General features: G+C 43.6%; 1 protein-coding gene across 3 annotated transcripts in view; it reads right to left on the bottom strand.

Annotated features, from left to right (window-relative positions):
* Positions 1-23,629, bottom strand: part of ATE1 (arginyltransferase 1) — a 153,104-nt gene that overhangs the window by 66,288 nt on the left and 63,187 nt on the right. For all 3 annotated transcript variants that reach the window (XM_006831419.1, XM_006831417.1, XM_006831418.1), the window contains exons 9-10: positions 17,714-17,895; positions 12,758-12,857 (exon numbers count right to left, since the gene is read on the bottom strand). In XM_006831419.1, coding sequence (XP_006831482.1) covers positions 12,758-12,857; positions 17,714-17,895 — 282 coding nt within the window. The remainder of the gene's footprint in view (positions 1-12,757; positions 12,858-17,713; positions 17,896-23,629) is intronic.

The raw sequence follows: 23,629 nt of genomic DNA on the forward strand, positions 1-23,629 counted from the left end.
GTTCCGACTCGATGGCACCTGACAACAACAACAACAACAGCAATATATCCAGCTCAAGCCCAAGGAGCGATATGGATAAAGCAGTTAAAATGTAAGTGCTCACCGAAGTAGAGAGGCTGCCCCTGGCTTCAGCAGGTAGGGAGTGGGGTGGGTGGGGGATGAAACAGGCGAGATACAGAGATGATTGCAGGAAAGAATGGGCATATGAGCTTGGTCTGACAGGAAGCTACGAGCTGCACATGTAGGGCTTAGGGAAAGATATTTAGATGCAAGAAAGAGCAGAAAGCGCGGGGCCGGGAAGTTCTGAGGCACACAGGAAAGAGCCGGTTCTCCAGCTGCTCATCCCACAGAGCCACTGTCCTCCCAAAAGTTACATACGTTTTACCCCAAATCTTATAACAATACCATCTATATGAATTTCATTCTTTAGTTTAAATCATCCCCTCTGGTGCGGTATTGTGTGATAAGCAATGGACTGTGAACCAAAAGGTCAGAGGCCCAAACCTTCCAGGTTGCTCCTCAGAAACCCCATACAGGGTCACTATGATTCGGAACCAACAAGACAGCATTTACCAACTTAGGGTCAGGATATGATGCTGTAGAATAAGCACTGGACTTCTAACCACAAGGCAGTTCAAACCCACCAGTTACTCCATGGAAACCCTGACTGGACTGTACCTAACAGCAAGCTTGCTAATGGGACCACCTGAGTCAGGGTCAGCTGTGGCCAGGTGCACCAGCTTGAGCTTCAGGTTTCTCAGCTGTGGTGAGCAGCCCAGTCCCACATGTGGCCACTGTGGGCGGCATGAAAATCCCACTGTCTTCCACTGCCTCTAGGGTTCAGCACAGGTCCCATAGTGAAGCCAGACTGTGGTGGTTTTCCTACCGGGCCTCACTCACCGGGCATCTGACAGCCAGGAGAATAGAGGCTGGTTAGAAAAGAATGGGACACTTTGTTCTGCACTGTGGGTGGCTGAGGTCATCGGTGGCCCTGTCAGCCCTGTAGCGGCAAAGTCATGGCCACGTGTCCCCATGTCCACCACCCTGTGCAGCAAGACTGCCAGCAGTCACATGACCGTGTCTCTGCGCGCAGAAAGCTTTGAGAAGTTTGGAGGGTTCAGCAGAACTTGATTCTGCAGATGCAGCTCTGGAGCCGAGCTTTCTGTGGCTGTGCCTTTTATAACAGAGATGCCAAGGACCCTCACACGCTCAGGGTGCTGTGTGACCACAGTCCAGCTGAGGCAGCGGTTGGAGAATGACTAAGCACAGATGAATCAGCCTTTTGTTTCTCTGCTGACATTTCAGAGCCTTTCGTGGTGTTTCAGCGATCTGGTGTCTGGCCATGTCACAGTACCAAAGCTGCCTGCTGAAATCACTGTTTATTTTGGCCTGCACACAAGTCTGAATGAAGAAGTCCGTCAAAACATCTCCTTCAGCTCAGAAGAGCCTGAGAGCAGCACTCCGAAAGAACACCGAATAGAAAGGCTCAAATTATGCCTAACACCATTTCTAAATAAAGAGGTTTCTTCAGAAATGTATGGGAAGGGGTCAAAAAAGAAGATAAGTTAAGCTTTACATGAAAATAAACAACATTCTGAAAGCCTAGAAAATTCCATTTGGAAAAACTTTAAGAAACAAAGTAAATAAACCAGACTTTTAACAGCAACTGTCTAACCTTGACAGCCCCCACTCGTCTCATCGGCCAGTTTGCTGTACTGAGGTGGCTTGTGTGCTGCTGTGAAGCGGAAAGGTTTACCATTGGTAGTTCAAATATCAGCAGGGTCACCCACAGTGGGCAGAATTCAGCGAAGCTTCCAGACTAATACTGACTCAGAAGAAAGATCTACTTCTGAAAAATCTGACCACTGAAAACCTTATGAATAACAGGGAATACTGTCTGAAACAGTGCCAGAAAATGAACCCCTCAGCTTGGAAGTCACTCCAAATAGGACTGGAGAAGAGCTGCCCTCTTAGAGAAAAGTCAACCTTAATAACATGGTTGGAGTAAAACTTTAGGACCTTCATCTGATAGCAGAGTACAACTTAAAATAAGAATAAAAAGCTGTAAACATCCATTAGTAATCTGAATGTGGAATGTAGAAATATGAATCTAGGAAAGTGGGAGTTGTCAAAACGGAAATGGAACACATAAAGATTGATATCCTAGCTTTTAGTAAACTAAAACGGAATAGTAGTGGCTACTTTGAAAAGGACAAATGTACAGCCCACTAATGCATGGCCTACTAAGTTCAAACTGACCTTGTGGTCGAGTGTTTACCCTACAGCACCATACCAGAACTCAACAACATACACAGCAACTATACACGTAGACCACACTAGATGGAAAGGTTTACCTGACTCAAACTGAATACATCTGTGAAAAGAGACCATGGAGAAAGCTCAATACCATCAGAACAAGTTCATGGGTTGATCACTGAAACAGACCATCAATTGCTCAGATACAAAGTTCAAGTTGAAGTTGAAGAAAATTAAAACAAGCCCACAAGAGCCAAAGAATGACCTTGAGGTATATGTGAATAAAGACTAGAATCTAAAGACTAGATATGATGCATTGAACACTAATGGCCAAAAGACCACATAAGTTATGGTTTGACATCAAGAATATCATACATGAAGAGAGCGAAAGGTCATTATAAAGACAGGAAAGAAAGCAAGCTCTAAAATGGATGTCAGAAGACACTCTGAAACTTGCTCTTGAACACAGAAGTAGCTAAAGGGAATGGAAGATGAAGAAAAGCTGTTGTTGTTGTTGGGTGCCACCAAGTATGCACTGACTCAAAGCGACTCTCTGCACAACAGAACGAACACTGCCTGGTCCTAGGTCAACCTCACAACTGTTGCTACATTTGAGCCCATCACTGCTGCCACTGTGCCAATCCATCTCGTTGGGGGGTCTTCCTCTTTTACTGAGACCCTCCAATTTACCAAACATGATATCCTTCTCCAGTAACTGGTCCCTCTTAATAATACGTCCGAAGTATGAGAGACGAAGTTTGGTCATCCTGGCTTCCAAGGAGCACTCTGGCTGTACTTCCTCTAACACAGATCTGTTTGTCCTTTTGGAAGTCCTTGGTACTTAATCTCCTCCAACACCATAACTCAAAGGCATCAATTCTTCTACAGTCTTCCTTATTCACTGTCCAGCTTTCACATGCATATGAGGTGATTGAAAATACCATGGCTTTGCTCTTCAACACTTTAAAGAGGTCTTGTGCAGCAAATATGCCTAATGCAATACGTCGTTGGATTTCTTGACTGCTGCTTCCATGAGTGTTAAACAGAAAATTTCTAAAGGCTATTCAAGAAGACAAAGTCAAGTGTTATAATGAAATGTACAAAAACTTGGAGTTACAAAACCAAAAGGGAAGAAGAACGCACTCAGCATTTCTCAATCTGAAGAGAACTGAAGAAACAAATACAAGTCTTGACTGGAGCTATTGAAGGATTCTATGAGAAAATTATTGAATGACGTAGGAAGTGTCAAGAGAAAATGGAAGGAATACGGTAACTGGTACAGAAGGGAGAACCCTGAGCTCCCTGAAGGCACAGGACCAGGGAGTGTTTCATCCTATTCTACATAAAGTTGCTAAGAATCAGAACTGGCTCAACAGCATCTAAACAACAGCAATAATAGCATAGGTAGACAAAAAGGAAAGGACAAATAGGAAGAGGGAAAAAGACTAACAAAATTTGACATGTGATGTTAGTAAGACACAGGATTAACTTAGAAAGGAATAATGCACTAAAGATGGAATGCTAGGAAAGAAATTCAAATGAGATTAATGCCAGGAACCCCGGTATGAACAAATTCAAATCCTAAATGATAGCTAAAAGGGAGTGGTTTCAATGAAAAAAAAAAAAAAAGATGATTCCTTCCAGAACAGGTTATGAAGATATAAAGAGAGAAACTGATTTGTGAGGATAAATCAATACATGTTGCTGTTCTTGTTAAGTGCTGCTGACTAGGTTCTGACTCATAGCGGCTCTGTGCAGGGTTTCTGAAAAGCAGCTGATGGGTTTGAACTTACAACATTGTGGTTCCAAGTCCAGTGCTGATCCTACGGAGCCACACCAGCAGTCCAGACCAATAAGCAGATCACTTAAAAACAAATCCTGGCAGTTAGTGAAAACAATATGTTCTGGTATTCACCTCTACAGCTTCATGTGCTCAAGAATCGCACCTTAAGTCATGTGCAGTCTCTGTGCCAATGGTTGCTTAAGTCATCAACCTGATCACAGCTCTAACCAATGGAATGCGTGGCGACGGCAGGAGGCTTGCTTGCAGAGGGGGCTGCCTCCAGCCACTTAATTGGAAGAGCTACCTTTTCTGACCCATTGAGCTAGAGCTGAGTGCCTTCAGGCTGAGGGATACAGTGGGCATTTATCAGCAGCCCTGAAAGAACTGTGTAACACTGGCCAGAAGAGTGAAGCCTGTGGACACATCAGAGGAGAGGCTGCCCTGTCCTGACTGAACAACTGGGTCCTAAGCATCTCTGGGCCTGCCTTGTAACTGACCTGTTAACTTCCCTAATGAACCCCAGAGCTGGGGGTACGGTGCGGTCCCAGCAATAAGTCCTGGAGTGGGGCTGGGGGATACAGCACTGGACCACAAGCTCGGTTTGAACCACACAGTCAGAGGTTCAAACTCACTAGCCACTCCCAGGAAACCCGATACAGGGAACCGACTCAACGCCACTTAACAACAAGGTTAGGAGAGGAATGGTTGGTCCATTATTTTTATTTTATTTTATTTTTTTACTCAAAATGTCTATGTAAGAGATCCCTGGCAGCACAGTGGGTTAGGTGTAGAGCTGGTAGTCTGCAGAGGAAAGGTACGTCACTCTGCTTCTGTAAAAGACTGACCGTCTCCGAAACCCCGGGAGAAATTTTACTCTATCCCATCGGTCCCTATGAATCAGAATTGACTCAGTGGCAGTAGGTTTGGGTAATGTTTATGTAGTTCAACCATTATTTTAAACATCACACACACATTTAACAGTAAACCCTAAAGAATCTCATACCCACTTATTTTAGGGACTATGGTGCACATGAAGATAACTGCTGTCAACTGACAAATGGAGAGTGTGCCAAGAGGAGAACTGAAATAGTGTGTGCCGCCTGTGGAGCGGCGAAGGAGACCACACAGCGCCTTCTCACTGCTAGCAAGGCAAGCAAAACTGAAATGTGTCCTTGTGTTAGGAACTGCCTTGGAGACCTGAGTCAGGCTATGAAATGAAATGCCTTATAAGGCTGAATTCGTATAAGCCAAAGGGGTCCATCTCTAGGTCTGACTGCAAATGGAAAGTGTGTGGCTTTGCCAGGACTCTCTCAGACTGAGCATTCAGAAAATATTCAGCTCAGCTCAATTCAGGACAGCAGTCTGCACAGCTCAACAAAAAACAAGGTATAATTTCCCTGCCTACACATGTGTTTCAGTCATCTATGGCTGCGCTAAAACCACTCCAAAACCTAGTGGCTTCACACAGCAGTCACTTATTCTTCCTCGTAATTCTGTCTGTTGGCCAGAGCTCAGTTGGGTGGTTCTTCTGTAGACCTTGCCTGGGCTCAATCACAACGTTGTTTTCAACTAGAAGCCTGGCTGGGTCTGGAATATCCTACGTAGCCTCTTTCCCCAACAGAGCTGGGAGCTGGGTCTTTAACATGATGGCTGGCTTCAAAGACAAAGGAAGTGAACGCTGCCAGTTCTCTTAAGGCCTAGACCCACAGTCTCAGACAATTCGTTCACAATGTTCTACTATCAGTCAATGGAAGGGATAAGCCCAGCCCAAACTCAAAGTAAGGAAAACACACTCCATCTTTCTTTTGATGGGTGGACCAGCATGCACATACAAAGATAAAAAGGAATTGATAGTGACTGCTTTGGGAAACCATTTACTAATCCATCCCACCCTACACACCCCAATCTTACAGATTATCTATCCCAGCATGATTTTTCTGATAGTTCATTACCTAATCCTCACTGCTATCAAGTCAATTCTGACTCTTAGCAACCCTACAGAGGGTTTTGGAAGGAGCTCTGGTAGCCTAGAGCTGCTAACCTCAAGGTCGGCAGTTCGAAACTACCAGCTGTTCCACAGGAGAAAAGATGAGGCTTTCTGCTCCTGTAAAGATTTACAGCCTCAGAAACCTTGTACAGGGTCACTATGGGTCGGAACCATCTCCATGGCACACCACCACCACATACACAAAAACAAAAATCTTTCATACCAAATAAAACACATTTTATGGATTCTTAATGTAGCAAAAATGCACTATTACTAACGCCTGAATATTTACTGATATTCTAAGAAAGCTGCTCATGGTAATTGCAGTCCCACGCTACATTTATCAGCATTCAGTCTTGAAAGTGAGAGTTCTGACAAGAGTGTCCAGTTCATTTTTGTGAGTTACTTTCTGTAGGTCAGAGGTTCTAGAATCAACTTGCAATGAGAAGCAGCGGTGCTGGGCCAGCATCTATCTTACAATTTGGAACAACACATTTTCATAATGAGATGGTACAGCTTCAGAACCAAGGGTTCTCATTTACTCAGAATAGAATTTAACATCCTCAACTGAAATGAAGATACCTTTACTCCTCAGCTGCCAAAAATCACTTAGCCTCACTTAAACTATTTTCTTAAAACTAGCACTATGAAAATTAACAAAATCAACATGCTCTTGAGGACCACAAAAGTGTCCAAACCACCATGCCAGGAAAATGTTAGCATCATGAAATTAATTTAATATTAAAAAACGATATTATTCAAGACCTTTTAAAAGCGTTAAAGAACAAAGATGTCAGCTTGAGGACTAAGGTGCACCTGACCCAAGGCATGGTATTTTCAGTAACCTCATATGCATGCAAAAGCTGGACAGTGAATAAGGAAGACCAAAGAAGAATTGATGCTTTTGAGTTATGGTGTTGGAGGAGATTATTGAAAGTGCCATGGGCTGCCAAAAGAACCAAGAGGTCCGTGTTGGAAGAAGTGCAGCCAGAGTGCTCCTTGGAGGCCAGGATAACCAAACTTCATCTCTCATACTTCAAACATATTGTCAGGAGGGACTAGTCGCTGGAGAAGGATATCATGTTTGGTAAGGTCAGAGAAAAAGAGGAAGACCCCGAACGAGATGGATTCGCAAAGCAGCAGCATCGATGGACTCAAGCATGGCAACAGTAGTGAGGTTGGCCCAGGATCAGGCAGTGTTTCGTTCTGCTGTGCATAGGGTCACTATGAGTTGGTGCCAACTCAATGGCACCTAACAACAACAATATCATTCATAGATTCCTAGATCTCTACAAAATCATGAACTATTCTATAGACTGTCAGAAGCATCTCTCACAAGAAAATATAATGAAATATGCTGGGAGAAGTTTGAAGTTTGAATGGCTCAATTTAGTTCCAGCTTTTCTTTTCATTTTGAGCCGTCCTCTTAGCACAGTGCTACTTCTATAGGGTTCACCATTCACCATGGATGAACATGATGGAATCATCATGTCCCCCCAAAACCTGTGTCAGGTGGGCTGCACCATGATTCTCAGTGGTCTCACAGCTGTGTGAACCAAGAGATGTGATCTGATGTGATACATGAGCAAGAGGATTAAGGGTAGGAGGTCGTCGTCATTGTTATGAAGTGCCGTCGAGTGAGTTCTGACCCACAGTGGCCCTGTATAGGGTTTCCAAGGAGCGGCTGGTGGGTCTCAACCACTGAGTTTTCAGTCCAATGCTTATCCTACTGTGCCACACCACTACTTAATCCCACCAGGAATCTGATCCGATGAATGGGAGATTTCATGGGTTGTGGCACACAATACTTTTCTCTTACAAGAGATTAAATGAAAGCAGTGAGCTGAGCGCCGAGAGACCCAGCATCAGCACCACCACCACAGGGGGTTGAGGGTGGAGCGCGTCCTATAGGCCTGCACCAGGAAGCTCCGAGATCCAGGGAAGACTGGTACCAAGATGAATGGCGAGCTCCAAGGAATGCTGGGCCTACTGATGTTGAAAGGAGACAAGCACTTTCACCAGAATCTGGACCTCTAGCCTCCTGGTGTGGCACTGTGGGGTAAAGCTCTGGACAGCAAGGCCGGTTTAAACCACAAGGTTGGTGGTTCAAACTCACCAGTCGCTCCTTGGAAACCATCTATACACGGTCGCTATGAGTCAGAACTGACTCAACAGCACTTAACAACAACAACCTCCTAAACCGCGAGAATAAATTTCTGTTTGTTAAAGCCAGTCACTGTGGCAGCACTAGACAACTAGACAACATTGTTTCCAAATTCCCATGAGATAAATAATTTTGGATATTTAGGAGTGAAACATGGAAATTCTCAAAATCATTAATCATTCTTAAAATGTTTTCAACATTCTTCAGGCTCTTTAATCATTATTTATGGATGTCTTAAAAGTTGATTAACAAATAAGAAACAATTCAGTAGTATTTACAAAGAACTGTAGCTTATAGCTTGGGCGATGGCCGAGAACATTTAGGGACTCTATGAATAGGCAGCCTTTGGCTCTCCTAGCAAGTTCCCAGCACTTCACAGAATCATGAGTGGAAACTGTCAATTGATGGAGTTATTTTACTTCCAACACTCGTCATTTCTCAGACCACCATGCATAGACAGGAGCTGTGATTTGTGTTATATACACCTTATTTATAAACGTATTAATACTTATGTAACAGACATCATTATTTGCATTGTTACCGGCAGAAACGCTGGAAAACATGGCAGCTGCCACAGGAGAAAGAGCTGTTGTGTGCTCGGTGCTCCCGTCCCGGTACCTGGGAGTGTTAGCATCAGTTGTCAGCTGTGTGGCTGCGTTTCCTGCACTGGGTTCCGAGGTGTCAGTGGATTGCTTTAAACCACTAACCTTTCTATGTTGAGGGTTAAGGTTTCATCTTGAGGGAGAAAGACGACTTCCCCCTAGTCTCCTCATTTTTCTATCTACTTTTTTCAGGATTTATGATTTAGAAAACAAAATCCCTGGAAAATACCGGGAAGTGGCTTCCACCTGGAACCTTAGTCTTCATGTTGGCTTAATTCTATTCATGGGAGGAGCAATCTGCCTGTACTGATACTTCTATTAGCTTATCACTTGGTTCTAATGCCAGTCAATGGGTACAATCAAAGTTACACCCGGGGCTCTCAACTCTTTGAGAGATGCAGGAACTCACTGTCAGAAACACCAATCATTCTGAAGTGCTGTCTTTATCCTTAGGCAAACAGAGCAGACGTACTATGCTGATACAGCACATGGAATAGGGACCAAATCCCTGACTTACTGTATCTTGCCACAGCCCCAACTAGGTCCTCCTTACGGCCCATGACTCAGCTTGTGGGGCGCCACAAGGAACAGGACACACTGACTGGCATAAAAGACATACTTTTCTGATGCAAATGGTCATGAGCTAAATACTGCTCAGTCTGTCATTAGTAATGAGACACTTTGGAGTTCTGGCAAAAGTACCTAATTCTCCTCACCCTAACGGAGCAAAATAGACAAATTATTCCAGAGACAAATATTGAAGCTCTAAGAGACTTTTGGGGGGAGGGCGGAGGGGGGTGGGGACCTAAATGGAGTCCTGGTGTAGCGTCGCAAGATATGCACTGGACTGAAAGGTCGGTTTGAACCTCAAAGTTGGTGGTTCAAATCCACCAGTCACTCCTCGGAAACCTTTATTAAGGTTACTACAAGTCGGGATTGATTCAGAGCACGTTAACAACCACAGCAACCAGGGAAAGCCCAAGTTGACAGCCACTCTGCCCCAGCAGACTTTGTTACTGAAGGTTCCCCACATTGTCAAAACCCCTCGTGTGATTCACAGCACTGCTCTCTAAGCCAGAAGCAAATGCTCACGATTCTGGGATTGTTCAGAGCGGCAGCATGGGTACCCACTAACACAACCTTCTCTTCTTCTCCAGCATCTAAACTCAGAAGTCTGGAGAATAGCAGGTTCAGGCATTGCCATTGTGTTTGGGCGCCATTTACCAGCACACAGCTCAGAACCTGGCTGGATTCCAGCAAAAGCCCAGATAAGGATTTAGTTATGCTACCCAACTAGAGAGACTAGGAGCCAGTAATTCAGTCTCTTGTTCCAACTTCAAATCCATTTTGAAATTGTAAAAACAGCGCCTGATTGTTAAGCAACTTCTCCAAACCGTTACACACTCTTCCATCACTATTTCCCTTGGCTACCAGGATACTTCAGCATACTCTGTCATGTACTTAACATATCTTAGATGTTACCAAGTTATAACATCTTTGAATGGAGCCTGGGGTGGCGCCATAGGATAAGCACTGGACATCTAACCCCAAGGTTAGCAGTTCAAACCCACCAGCCACTCCTTGGGAACCCGATATAGGGTCGCTATGTGTCAGAACCCACTCACTGGCACTTTAACAACAACAACCTCTTTGAAAAGCAGAAGTTACCCATCGTCCTCCACAAGTTATTTGTTAAACAAAGGTGTTTCTCAGAATCCTCCAATTTCTCAGCCCTTGAGAAGTAGTCTCACTGAAGAATTCAACAGGAGTCTATTAAATATTAGTCATCTACTCAGTGCCTGGCACACTGTTACATACTTGGGACAGCAAACCTCATCAGACCTTCACAGAATATATCGACAAGAGACAGCCTTTAAGAGCTTGGGGAAAGAAATGGAGGCTATAAAGGCACAAAGTGGCTGGCTTACAAGTTTTCAAGAGGGAGTTTAGTTTCAGAGTGTGCAGGGGAAGGTAGAATTCCCACTGAATCATTTTCACCTTGTCTAGATGGGTCTGGTGAAAGGAGATGGGGCTAGGACTCTTTTGATTCAATAGTAATTGTCATCATGACTAATTGCGACTGTCATAACTGTAATGGTAGAAGTTGTGTAACAAAAAGGGGAGTAGTTAATCTTCCATTCCAGGAACAGAGGACTGTAGAACCATCAAGGGAGAAGAGTACAAGCGGAATGTGGGACTTTATCCAGAGAAGCAGCAACACCAGAGATGGAGGCAGAGATGGGGACACGGAGGAGGGAGCAGCTGAGGACCCTAGATTCATGAAAAGAGAAAGGCTGTGTGCTGGTGGCCAGGAGCCAGGCTTGCAGAATGTGCCCTTTGGTTGTTTAAATGATTACACATTTCCTATGTGTTTTTATGTATATAAAATAATAATAATAATAAATAGAGAGAATAGAATAATGATAATAATAAACAAAACAGAGAGAATAGAAGCAAATACTGTTAACCGATGATGCATGGAGGGGATTGTAATCATTGCGCTGAAACAAAATACAATAGGTTGAGTGCAAAACCAATGTTCTTCCATGTAAACTATCACTCAATGCACAATAAAGCTCTTAAAAAAAAAAAAAAAGCTAAGAGGTACTGTCACTCCCTAGCTGGCCCCTCTGTCTCTTCTGGAAATGTCCCCCCCCCACTTCCATCTTCCTGTTAGCACCATTCAAATGTCAGCCTACCTTTGAGTCCTCAGAAAGTTCTCTGAGACTAGGGTCTCAACACACTGTTCCAGTTTCCAGCTGTGTTTCTAGTAGAACTCAATCAATAGTTGATGAACAAGGGAAGAACGTACGTCAAAGGGCAAGCAGGTATGGGGTGGGGGGGAGTGGGGGAGGGAGGAGGACCTGAGGGGCCTGTTCTTGCTGCTGAAATAAAAAACAAAGAAAGTAATGTTCTGAAACTATCATTCTGATGGATTTAAGCTGGATACGATTATGCCAGATTAAACATCATGGAGGACATTTTTTAAAACCTTAACCAAAAACGAGATATGGGCCAGACTTCCACTTTCCAAACTGAGCTCTACCTAGGGAGAAAGCTAAAGAACATCAAATATTTAGGCTGGACGAGCGTCAACAAAGGTGTGAGTTAAAAGCCTCAGGAAGAGGAAAGAGATGATGAATGTTCAGCATTTCCACTAACCACGGAGAGCAGAAATGAATTGAAGACTTTAGCTTAGACATAAAGAAACGTGGGCTGAGGGAACTGGGATGAGAGAACGACCATTGAAGAAAGATATGAGTTACGAACACATTCCCGGCAAGTTACCCACACTACTCTCAAAACAGTTTTGTGTAGAAGGGCTCACACTCAAGTCCGCTTCTAACACTGAAATCTCACAATCAAACCATGACTTAGCAGGGTGGTGAAGGACTTGGGACCCATTACAGTAAGCACAGCTCTCCTCCTGTGCCCCGAGACACATACTTTAAGACTCATTTTTCAACAGTGAAAACCTAACAAACATTTGCAAATACTGTGTCACTGGAAACAGCCCGTGATTGCACATTGAGCTCCCTGTTTTCTGGTCTGCGACCATTGCAAAGGCAAGCAGGCTAGACCCCAGTGGCTGGAGGAGGGAAGGCAGGCTTCGAGGCACTAAGAGAAGGAGGATTTCTTAGTGGGTTTCCTGCAGCTACCCAGGAGCCAGAAGGAAACGGGCCCAATTGAAATTTCCAGACAATCCGGAATTTCTAGATATTTATTCCGTCACTCCCGATTTAATTCATCAAGCAGATATTTATTAACTGTGCAGGTGTGAAGCATCGTTCTAAGCAAGGAAGCTGCTGTGGACGAATGAGTGCTTCTAAGAAAAGTTTAAGACACATTTAGAGGGGACAAGCAAAATAAATGAGTATGACAAAGAACTATGAAAACACCAATACACTCATTTTCATCACTTGAATTTATAAGCAGACGCATGCATGAAGTAAAATCGATTTTACCTTGTATCTCATTTTGGGACATGAATGAATGTAGAATCCCATGTAATAGTAGCTGAGTTGAGACGTTTTCTCATGAAGTTGCTTAGTAAACGCAATTTCTCTGCCAAAAGAAAGGGAAAAAGGCAAAGATGTATTTAATTGTTTCCAATATTTAGATAACTGTAATTTATGACCAATATCTGATGAAATCTGGTTATCAGTCCCTCAAAAAATCCATGTCTTGAAAGAAAACCAATTTTTTAAAAACCATAGCTAAGATGACTTTTATGAAAGGGATATCAATAAAACTCTAAATTACTTTCAAAAAATGTATCTAAGTTACAGGTTTTACATGTTATTGGGTCAAGTAGCTGATCTAAAATTCAAGTAGCAGAAAATTAAAAAGACCTACTTAATGAAGTTTCTGGTTATTATTCATTATGTGCTGGAGTTCTCAGAGCGTCAGGATTTACTCACAGGTTAAACACAGTACGGAACAAACTTCAGAAAACAAGACTTCCAGAAGAAACTATTTATTACAAAACCTTATTCACAGCCATCAAGTCAGTTCCGACTTGTGGCCCTATATAGAGTTTCTGAGGTTGTAAACCTTTTCGAGAGCAGAACACCTCATCTTTCTCCCGCAGAGCAGCTGATAGGTTTGAAGTGGCGACCTTGCGGTTAGCAGACCAATGCTTATCCTACAGCACCACACTTGTTGTTGTTGTTAAGTGCCGTTGAGTCGGTTCCAACCCATAATGACTCTGTATAGGGTTTCTGAGTAGCAGCTGGTGAGCTTGAACCGCCAACCTTGCAATTCAAATGACTTTGAAGTCTGGCGCATTAACCCAGAGCACCACACCAGGACTCCAGTATTTACTATGGGAATAATTATCATCATGACTATTTCCATGCAAATACTTTCAGCTATATATGATCCATAACTCCTTCCTATTCCAAATTGCTGTCAAATGCCATCAAGTGGGTTCTGACCCATAGCGACCCCGTATAGGGTTTCCAAGAAGCGACCGGTGACTTTGTGGTTCAAACCGACCTTGTATTCCAGCTCATTAACCCACAGTGACACATGAAGGAAGACTCCTATACCCAATTACAACTTGAATGCTTCCTTAATACCTAAAACTAAAGAGGGGGGAAATGACCATCTTTCCCCATTTTTTCTCTACTTGTTGGCCTAGGTAAAGACTGTTGGAACAAAGACTGTCAGCACCCAGCCTGCAGTGCCTATGCTTGGTTCTATCTGTATCCAGATCTGGCCACAGTTTCATCCTGTGAGACCAGATGACCAATTGTTTATGTTTGACAGTTTTAAGCAAACTTTCAGCACACTTCTTAAGTATGAGGAAAACTGGGTTTTTTTCCTTTGTTTTGTTTTTATGGTTGCTTCTAGAAGTTTTTCTTTCCTTTTTTTCCTTTTGAAAACAATGGATGCTTGGAATTCATGAGAAATGTATTTATTCTTATTATATATTCTGTACACTTAGCAGTTTTCAAATTTAAAAAAACTTTGAAGGATTGCCTCCCTAAAACTTCATCTTTACAATAAAAACATTTTATAAATCCCAGCAGATGAGACAACATTAGGCCATTAGAGAATGCATCCTATTACTTCTAGAACTGACGCACTTAAGGTTCACGATCAGGAAGGAACACGCGGACCCAAACAACTTTGGGACCAGCCAACTGTAACAGAAAGCACTGACTGCCATGGTGCTCCTTCCCTGAGTCCGGCCTGGCTCAGGTCCTCCATCCAGCTCTTCCTGCTCTAAGCCTGAGCCGCCCCACTGGTTCCTTTGCTCTCACTTCTATGCCCGACACACCTGGAAGCTCTGTTGGCTTTACCTCCAAAGTCTACCATGAGTAGGACCACTTCTCACTGCCGACACCCGCCACCTCGGATAGTACTACCAACTGGCTTTCCTGCTTACACTCCTGGCTCCAACCCTCAGCAGTCTAAGGGGTCTCTTTCAAGGTTAATCACATTGGGTGGCCTCCCTCTGCCTCCTCATACCACTGGCATCAACATTGATAAAATCCAAGCTCCCTCTCAGTCCTGCTCCATCTGTCCCCTCCTCCTCACTACTGCCACCTGCTTCCTATGATTCAGGTATCCCAATATGCTGAGCAATGTCCTCTCAGGGAGGGCACATGGACTTGCCACATTTCCTGATGTCTAGCTTCTCCCCCAACATGTCATCTGTTCATTCAGATCTTTGCAGACCCTGTATCTATCCCCATGACTGATTTTCTTACCCTAAATGCTCTGTGGAGCAGCTACAGTTATGGTGTGGGCTTTTCTAACTTGCTGTGTACCTGACATAGCTAGACACACTGTCTTATTCAGATCTATGAGCAGAGCCAGGATCCCAAGACTGTGCTCAGTTAAGTATTTGTTACATCAATGACATTTCTAAAATTCATCTTGCTATAATATACAAACAACAGCCATATTCATGATCCCCAATTCAAACATTTTTGTTTTTTAAATCTATAGAGGACATTACATAAAAATCTAAAACATTATACTGACTGTATGACTATTGAAGAAACTGAGGAAAAACCAACTACATAAGTTTCACTGAAAGTCATTAAAATCAGTTACAGAGCTTGCAGCTGTAACTGGTGGTGGTGGTGGTTACGTGCAATGGAGTCGGTTCCGATTCATAGTGACCCTGGTACAGGGTTTCCGAGGCTATAAAATCTTTAGGGGCGCAGAAAGCCTCATCTTTCTCCCAGGGGACACCTGGTAGTTTCGAACTTCTGCCCTTGAGGTTAGCAGCCCGATTCATAACCACTACGCAACCAAGCTCCTTAGCTTGTAACTAGTCGCCCCAATTTTTGCTTCAACATGTCAAGCTCCTGGCTGCCTTCCCCAGTGTATAAACTCAGCAGCTCCTGTTCTCGGGGAGAAAGTGATAAGACAGTGATATAGGGCCACCTCCACCACAGCCTCAGAGACCCCCACGAGCGAAACCACGCCATCAGTAGAACTCTTCCTAATTGGACTGATGATCTCTGCCTCAAATGTAGCTGCTTTTCCAAGCCACCTCACAGTGTATTGAGCATCAGACAAGATTTCATACAGAGGCTGAGCTTATTATATAAGAAATAAATACCCTTCTCAATGCTTATCTGGAAGAACCTAGAACAATCTATAACTACACATTGTTAAACGAAAGGTTTTAAAAAAAAACAAAAAACACAGCAATAATTTTGAAGTATTGGCTGAAATGGGTACAAAGAAGATGTGCCCTTTTCTTAAGTAAATGTAAACTTCTAAAACTATATAATTTGAATAAATGCAATCTTGTAATGTTATGAAAAATGTGAGTACTTTAAATTCTCTGCTCTAATTTTAGTAAGATCATGGAAAGCCCCAAGTGCTTTTGAATGGCTTAATCCAAACAGTGCATGTAAATACATCACAAAATAAAAGATCATTATAGATGTTAGTTAAAAACACTGTATATTTGTGAGTTTATTATAATTGGGTATTAAGAGTCAGACTGAAAATACCAACACACAAACCTCTTTTATCTAGTAGCCACGGAAACATGCTTTTAAAAAAAAGAAAATCCGTATTACCCAGATTTTTTTCAAATCAAATTGCTGATTAAAGAGGAACATCAACTCTTCTACTTCTATAATTAAGGATGCAAATTTAATAAATAAAATAATCCACAAGCACATTTTATCATTACCTGACAAATATGAGCATCAGATACAAAATGTAGAGAGATAAAAACACCACCATGATATAGAAGGAGACAAAACGTCAAGTGCCTGGCCAAACAAAGGAAAAAGAATTCCCCACCCACCTTCCCCCTCTACCACCATACAGACAGAGACAAGGAGGAAGAGCAAGAACCCTACCGCTGTGGTATTGTTTCTATTCACAGCGACCCTCTAGATTCCCAAGACTGTAATCTTTAGAGTCCTAGTGTGGTGCTATAGGATAAGCCCTGGACTGCTATCCACAACAAGGTCGGCAGTTCAAGTCCACCAGCTGCTCTTCAAAAACCTTATAAAGGGTTGCTATGAGTTGGTACCAACTCAACGGCACTTCACAACAATAGATCTTTATAGAAGTCGACTGTCACATGTTTCTCCCACAGAGAGACAGACTAATGGGGGGTTCGAACTTATGGTTAGCAGCCAAGCACTTAACCAATGTGCCACAAAGCTCTATTAGGAATGCAAATAAAAATAGAGACAAATGTTTTTATGAACTACAACTCAATTTTATCATTAGATCCTGCACCTACAATGGTTTACGTTGTACTACCAACATCTGTAGCAGTAGACATAAATGGGTATCACTTCCTGGCAAAGGTCATAGGGTCCGCAGCTCCCAGCCCTACTCTGTACACTCCTAGCACTATTTCTTCTAACAGACTAACATTGCATCAGAAAGTTAGAATTACTAATTAAAAATATGTATTTGATAATGTTGATACAAAAATGAATGTAAGTTACATTCAAGAAATGTAAATTCTAACAAGGGAGCTTATCCAGGAATAAACTTAACAACAAAAGCACTACACAAACTGTCTTCTCGTGCATGCCACTAGACGGATACCCTAAAAGATGGGAGAATGATCAGGTCTTAATAGTAGAACTCCCACGTAGTAATGTGAGACTAGACTGCTTCCATTGTAACAAACCATTATTATGTACTACATCAAGTAGGGAGCAAGGTGGCTCCATACAATAACACACTGGACTACGAACCATAAGACCAGTGGTTCAAGCCCATCAACCACTCTGCAGGAGAAGATGAGTCTTTCTGCTCCTGCAAAGATGTATAGCCTCGGAAACTATAGGCAGGGTCGCTATGAGTTGGAACCAACTTCACGGCACTTAAAAACAACCAAATAGGATTCCTACCGTTACGTCATAAAACAGAACTCAATGAGGAGTGATTTGAAGTTCTAGCCAATCCCAAAGCAACCTTACCTCAGTGCAGAGTAGACGCCCAGGGACAGAAAGGAGTAGTCAGGGTCGTAGTATAAATACACGGACGACACGCAGTACGGAAGGACATCGATCACCCCCACAGCGATGAGCTTCCCGTCGAGCCAGTACTGCTGGTGGAAGGAGCCGTATCCACACCCTGGTCCATCCGGGGGATTCTCAGCCTGAAAGCAGACACACAGACACCAACAGCTTGATGTTATCTTCAGATTAAAAATCTCTCCAAAGCGAATCCATTCTTCTTGTATTTTCCTCAGGCTACTGAAACCCAAATCAAACCCACTTCCACTGAGTTGGTTCCGACGCACAGTGACTGCAAAACAGGTGTAGTACCAACCGTTCCTCTCACATCGCCTCTACTCCTCAGCTGGGGTTGATAATCCGTTGCCATGGCCACAAAGAACTCAGAAAACACTACACTCACACAGTTATGGGGTTTATTAAGGAAGTTAACAGGTTACCCTTTGGGGTCAGAACTGCTCAGAGCACAGGTGTTCCAGTCAGCTGCTGATAAATGCCCACAGGGCACACCACTCCCCCATCAACCTCAGCCTGAAGGCACTTGGCTCTAGCTCCGTGGGCCAGCACACCTAGCTCCCCCATTTAAGTGCCTGGAGGAACCCCACTCTACAAGCAAGCTTCCTTCCTGCCCAGAGTCACTGGGCTGTTCTTGCTCCGTTGACCGGGAAGTCCCCTGCTGTGTCTGGTGTTCTGGTTCCTGGTTCTGCTACTGCTGCTCCTCTGCCCTTCATCTGATGTCAAAGCTTTCTGTCCTTGGGCCGAGGAGGATCAATGCACAGGGATCTCAGGGTCCAAAAGACACACTCCACTCGTGGCTCTTTCTTCTTGTTGGTAGTGAGACCCCCTCTTCCGCTTCTGAGATGACTCATTTTAAACCTGCGCTAGAGTTTCAAGTTTTCACAATTACTAAGAACTCTGCTAACATCCACAGCTGAAGCGTGTCATCCTATCAGTATCTTCTCCCACCTTCTCCACCCAGACCCAGCAGACCAGAAATGCTGTTTGGTAGGAGTTGCAGACTGGCTGGGGAGTCCTGGTGTGGCACTGTAGGATAATGCATTGGACCACAAGGTCAGTTTGAACCACAAGATCATTGGTTCAAACCCACCAGTTTCTCCTTAGAAACCCTACACAGGGTCGCTATGAGTCAAAACTGACTTGATGACACTTAACAACAACAACAACAGACTATGGCTAGAAGAGACATCAGATAATTCACTAAACCACAGTGACTTATATTGGGTTTCTAAGAATGTAAATCTTTCCAAGAGCAAACAGCCTCTAGCTTCATCTTTCTCCTGAAGAGTGGCTGCTGGGTTTGAACCACTGACCTTGCAGCTAGCAGTCCAATGCTTGAGGAGGCACTAAAATGTACTCTTTGTTGCTAGCACCTTCCCTGGTCAAACTCTATATTAAGTTATAAAAGTTTTTCTTATACGAACACTGACCCAACCAAAGAATGAAAAGAGAAATCAACCAAATTTGATTTTCAAATCATTTGACTGCAGGTTGAACATTAGAAAACACATTATTTCATAAGTAAGTAGTTTTTACACTGTATTGTTCTGTTCCGAGTAGAGGCTAGGAAGGAAATGGTCCATGAAAGAAAGATGGAGACTCTAAGAGGAGAAGTTGGGGTAAGAATGCAGAACAATCCATTCTGGTCAGGCCAGTTCGTGGCTGCACCAGGCTGATGAGGGCAGGGTGCAGTCATGGCCAATAAACCCAAATTTTTAAAACATGAATGGTCCAGAATGATCACCGAAACAGGAAACATTCCAGGTGGAAGGTGTGGAAGGCAGGGAGACTCAGAAGATGTGTGAGACTGAATTACTGGCCGGGCTGTGGAGAGCGACACAAATTCATAGCAGCGAGGCCTCCGTGGCCAACTGCTCTACTGTTCCCAACTTTCTAAAACCTAGAATGCTTTTTTGGGTAATAAATACATCTCTTAACTTTTCAGGGAGTCCTGGAGTGGCGCTGTATGATAAGCACTGGCCTGCTAACCACAAGGTTGGCAGTTCAAATCCACCAGCTACTCCTCAGAAACCCTATATAGGGCCGCTGTAAGTTGGAACAGATTTGACGGTATTTAATCACAACAAACTTTTAGTAAGGGCTCACACAAACCAGAAAAATTTACATCAAAAGCCACCATCGGCATTCCCTGTCACAGAGCCTTCATCTTAGAAAGGTCATTTCTATTTCCCTAGAAACAGTGTGAAAAGCAGAGCAAGTGACAAACAGAAGCATCAACCCAAGGAAACAGGAAACGATGTAGGATGGTAGCCTGCTGGGCGACAGATACCACCTGAACCGATACCAAGATTCTGAACTGCTACTGGACTTGAAGCCCACCAGCCCATCTCTGAACTGAGACTGCTCCAGCCTTGTCAAGGGAGGTACCCACATTTGTGGACATATTACTGAAGGTTCAGAAAGCACGGTTTCAACCTAGGCCCTGAAGCCTCGTGGGGCAAAGCTCTCTGTGGTTAAAAATAACCAAGCAGGTAAGTAAACTCCCCGGTGACGTGGAGAAAGAAATGAGTTTCCACATCACGAGATGAGTGGAGGGACCCCCATTCAAGAGCGAATCAGGTGACCTTAGTGCGCCATGCCAGCTCCTGGCACTCTGACTCCAAAACTGCACTGACCAGAGACACAGGCAGTAAGAAATCAACAAGCACACTCTCAATAAATAACCAATTCATTCTGTCAGCCCTAGGTAGAAATCAGTCCCACCTGGACCCATTTGAGATTTATTTTCACACAGCAACTGTCTTCTCAGCTGCCCATTTTCACACTTCTCTTGTCCCTCCCACCACATCAGTTGGTTCCATTTGCTCCACTGGCTCGTTGTGTGTGTGAGTCTTTTGTTGTTGTGAGTGCTGCCATGCAGTCAGTTCTGGCTCATAACCACTCCGTACAGGCTTTCTGCAGGAGCAGCAAGCCTCATCTTGCTCCCACAGAGTGGCTGCTGGACTTGCACTGCTGACCTTACAGAGCCACCAGGCTCCCTCTGTGAATCTAGTCATGACCAATGTGTGCTGCGATAGGCATTATCCCCAGCACTGAAATCATGTGAAAGCCGGGCCCTTCCCTGTTTCAAAGCACGGCAACGGGCTGCCTTATTAACTCAGGAGGAAGGGAGAGGCTCTAAAAAGGATCGACTGGCCCCAGCACTTGCCAGCAAAGGAAATGTGAACTCCTCAGGGATCAATCGATTCAGCAGTGCAGACATCAGAAATCCAGCAAGCTATCAGCTGACCCCCCCAGCTGGCCTACTAGCCCCTAGGAACAATGGTGTTTTATGCTATTATAAGAAAATCGGTTAGTCAAACATACTGAGATACAAACTCCCTTTTCACAAATCCCTAGTATATTCAAATCCAAGTCAGTAATTACAACAACATTAAAAGACGTTTCAATGCATTTTTGTTATCTTCATAAAACTAGCTTTGTTGAACTCCCTTTATTTCAATCATATCTTATTGATCATTAAAATTTTTAAAAAAGCAAAACAAAACAAAAAATCAACCCACTGTCATGGGTCAATTCCGACCCACAGCAATCCTACAGAGGACAGAGGCGAACTGCTCCTACAGGAGCAAACAGCGTCATCATTCTCCCATGGGGCGGCTGGTGGGTTTGAACTGCCAACTCGGGGTTAGCAGTCCATCGTTTAGCCCACAGCAGCACAGGGCTCCTTAATTAAAATATAAGGGGGCTTCAAATGGTTCGTGGAAAAATTCTTCCAAGAACCGTTTGGAGCACCCCTCATACAAATGGTTTCCCTTTCTCCCTGGTGGGACCCTCATTGGCCTAATCAAAGAAACCAGACTTCAAAATGGACGGTGATCCAAGTAAAGGCCAAGTATGAAGCTATTTCTCTAAATAAAGCACCAGGGTCATCTGAGTACTGATTAATTGCTGGTGAATTTGTTTTGTTCTCAATTTGGCTCATAAGTCAATTAAAGTCAACCAGCAAGTATGGGTTGGCGTTGAGAATGAGTTGGAGGGGAATCCCAGATACTGGTTCTCTCCATTCTCCTTGTAGTGGGAGCAGCCAGTCCCCACCTCATTCACCTCTGGCTGGAAAATCCTAAAGTCAGTGCCTATCACATTCCCAAAGGTGGCATAGTGGGTTAGGCACAAGATCAGCAGTTGGAATCCACCCGCCACTCCGGTGGAGAAAGATGAGACTTTCTGCTTCCATACAGATCTACAGCCTCGCTGTGAGTTGGAACCTACTCCACAGCACACAATAATATCATATTTCCAATGGAGTCCTGGTGCAGCACTGTGGGATAAGCACTAAACTGCTAACCACAGGTCAGTGGTTGAAATCCACCAGTCAAGCCCATGCTGAATCACTGTGAGTCAGAATCGACTCGAAGGTCCTTAACAAACTAAACAGATTCACCACACTTCTTCTAAAAAAAAAAAAAAAAATGCACCATACACATACAACACCCATAGAAAACTAATGCATGAGGGGTTGCGTCATTTGTAAAAATACGTACAGCATGCATGCATCAAGCATGTTAGGTAGTTAAAGCGTTTGGTGTGTGTCTATGAACACATACATCTGTTGCATCAGCTCCACTTGACTTGCAACTGTAATAATAGGATTGTCTTCTTCTCAAAAGTAACCCTTACTTCAAGTTATTTTAACCTTTTAAAACATGGAAATACAAGTGTTTGAGGAATAGAGACGAAGAGACAAAAGTATAAAGAACAGTAACAAAAACTAATAAACATATCCTTTTTGAGTTCCATCAATCTCCCAGGCGGACCCTGTCCTTGCAGAATTATCTGTATAAAGACTGACCTATGAGAACATTCCCTTCAGTACTGTAGTGAGAAACCAGAAGCCACTAGTTGTGTTTTTGTTAGTTACCGTCGAGTCAATTTCAGCTCATGACTAAAGCCAGTGTGTTCAAAGCAAAATTGTCTCATTAGCGTTTTCAAGGCAGCTCAGTAGGCCTGGCTCCTGCGTTGCCTCTGGGAGGGTTCAAACTGACAACTTTTTGACTTGTGGTCAAGCATTGAAGCGTTTGCACCTCTCAGGAATCCAGAAGCCACTAACCCAGTCACCAATGGGACGAAACAGAGGGCATGAAGCACCATGGGAAAAAAAATAACGCAGGCTTTCTCTGTCCTGGCAGGGGAAGATGCTCAAACACACCTGCAACTGATAAAAACAGGTTGAAGAATGAAGGAAAAACTTCACCAATCAAAAAGGAACACAAAACAGAACCTTTTATGTTTATTTATACACAGTAAAAAATATAAAATTTGGTTTCTCCCAGTGAGTTAGAGGATGAGGAGGAGAGGATACCTTTCGCATTTTTTACTTGCTTCTGAAATGTCTGGAGGCATTTAAAGAACGGCACTTTCATATTTGAATTAAAAAAAAAAAAAATCAGTACAAAATACATGAAAAAACAAGGCACATTCTCCAGCTCCCTGCACCCTCCCTACCCCCTCATCCCACTCAAGTCGGCGAGAGCCACATCTCAAAGCCAAAGCAGTCCTTCTTTCATTCTCCAAGGGGGGCTCTAGTCCAGAGTACTGGAATACGTCATCTTCTCAAGTCATTTACGGCCATGAAACCTACTTCAATACTTGGGCTGGAACTCGTGCATTTTTTTCAACTCTTTTCAACCGTCACTTACAAACACAAAAGGTGCTAAGACTACAGATGATGCAAGAAAATAGGTATCATACAAATCAGTACTTCTCAAACTCCTTTAGGTCAGCACTAGACTACTGCTAACTGCAAGGTCAGCAGTTCAGTCCCACCAGATGCTCCTCAGAAACCTTTATACAGGTTGAGTCGGAATAGATGTGACGGCACACAACAACCCCTTAGAA

This window comes from Chrysochloris asiatica, unplaced genomic scaffold (assembly GCF_000296735.1).
Source record: "Chrysochloris asiatica unplaced genomic scaffold, ChrAsi1.0 scaffold00003, whole genome shotgun sequence".
Taxonomy (NCBI): Eukaryota; Metazoa; Chordata; class Mammalia; order Afrosoricida; family Chrysochloridae; genus Chrysochloris; species Chrysochloris asiatica.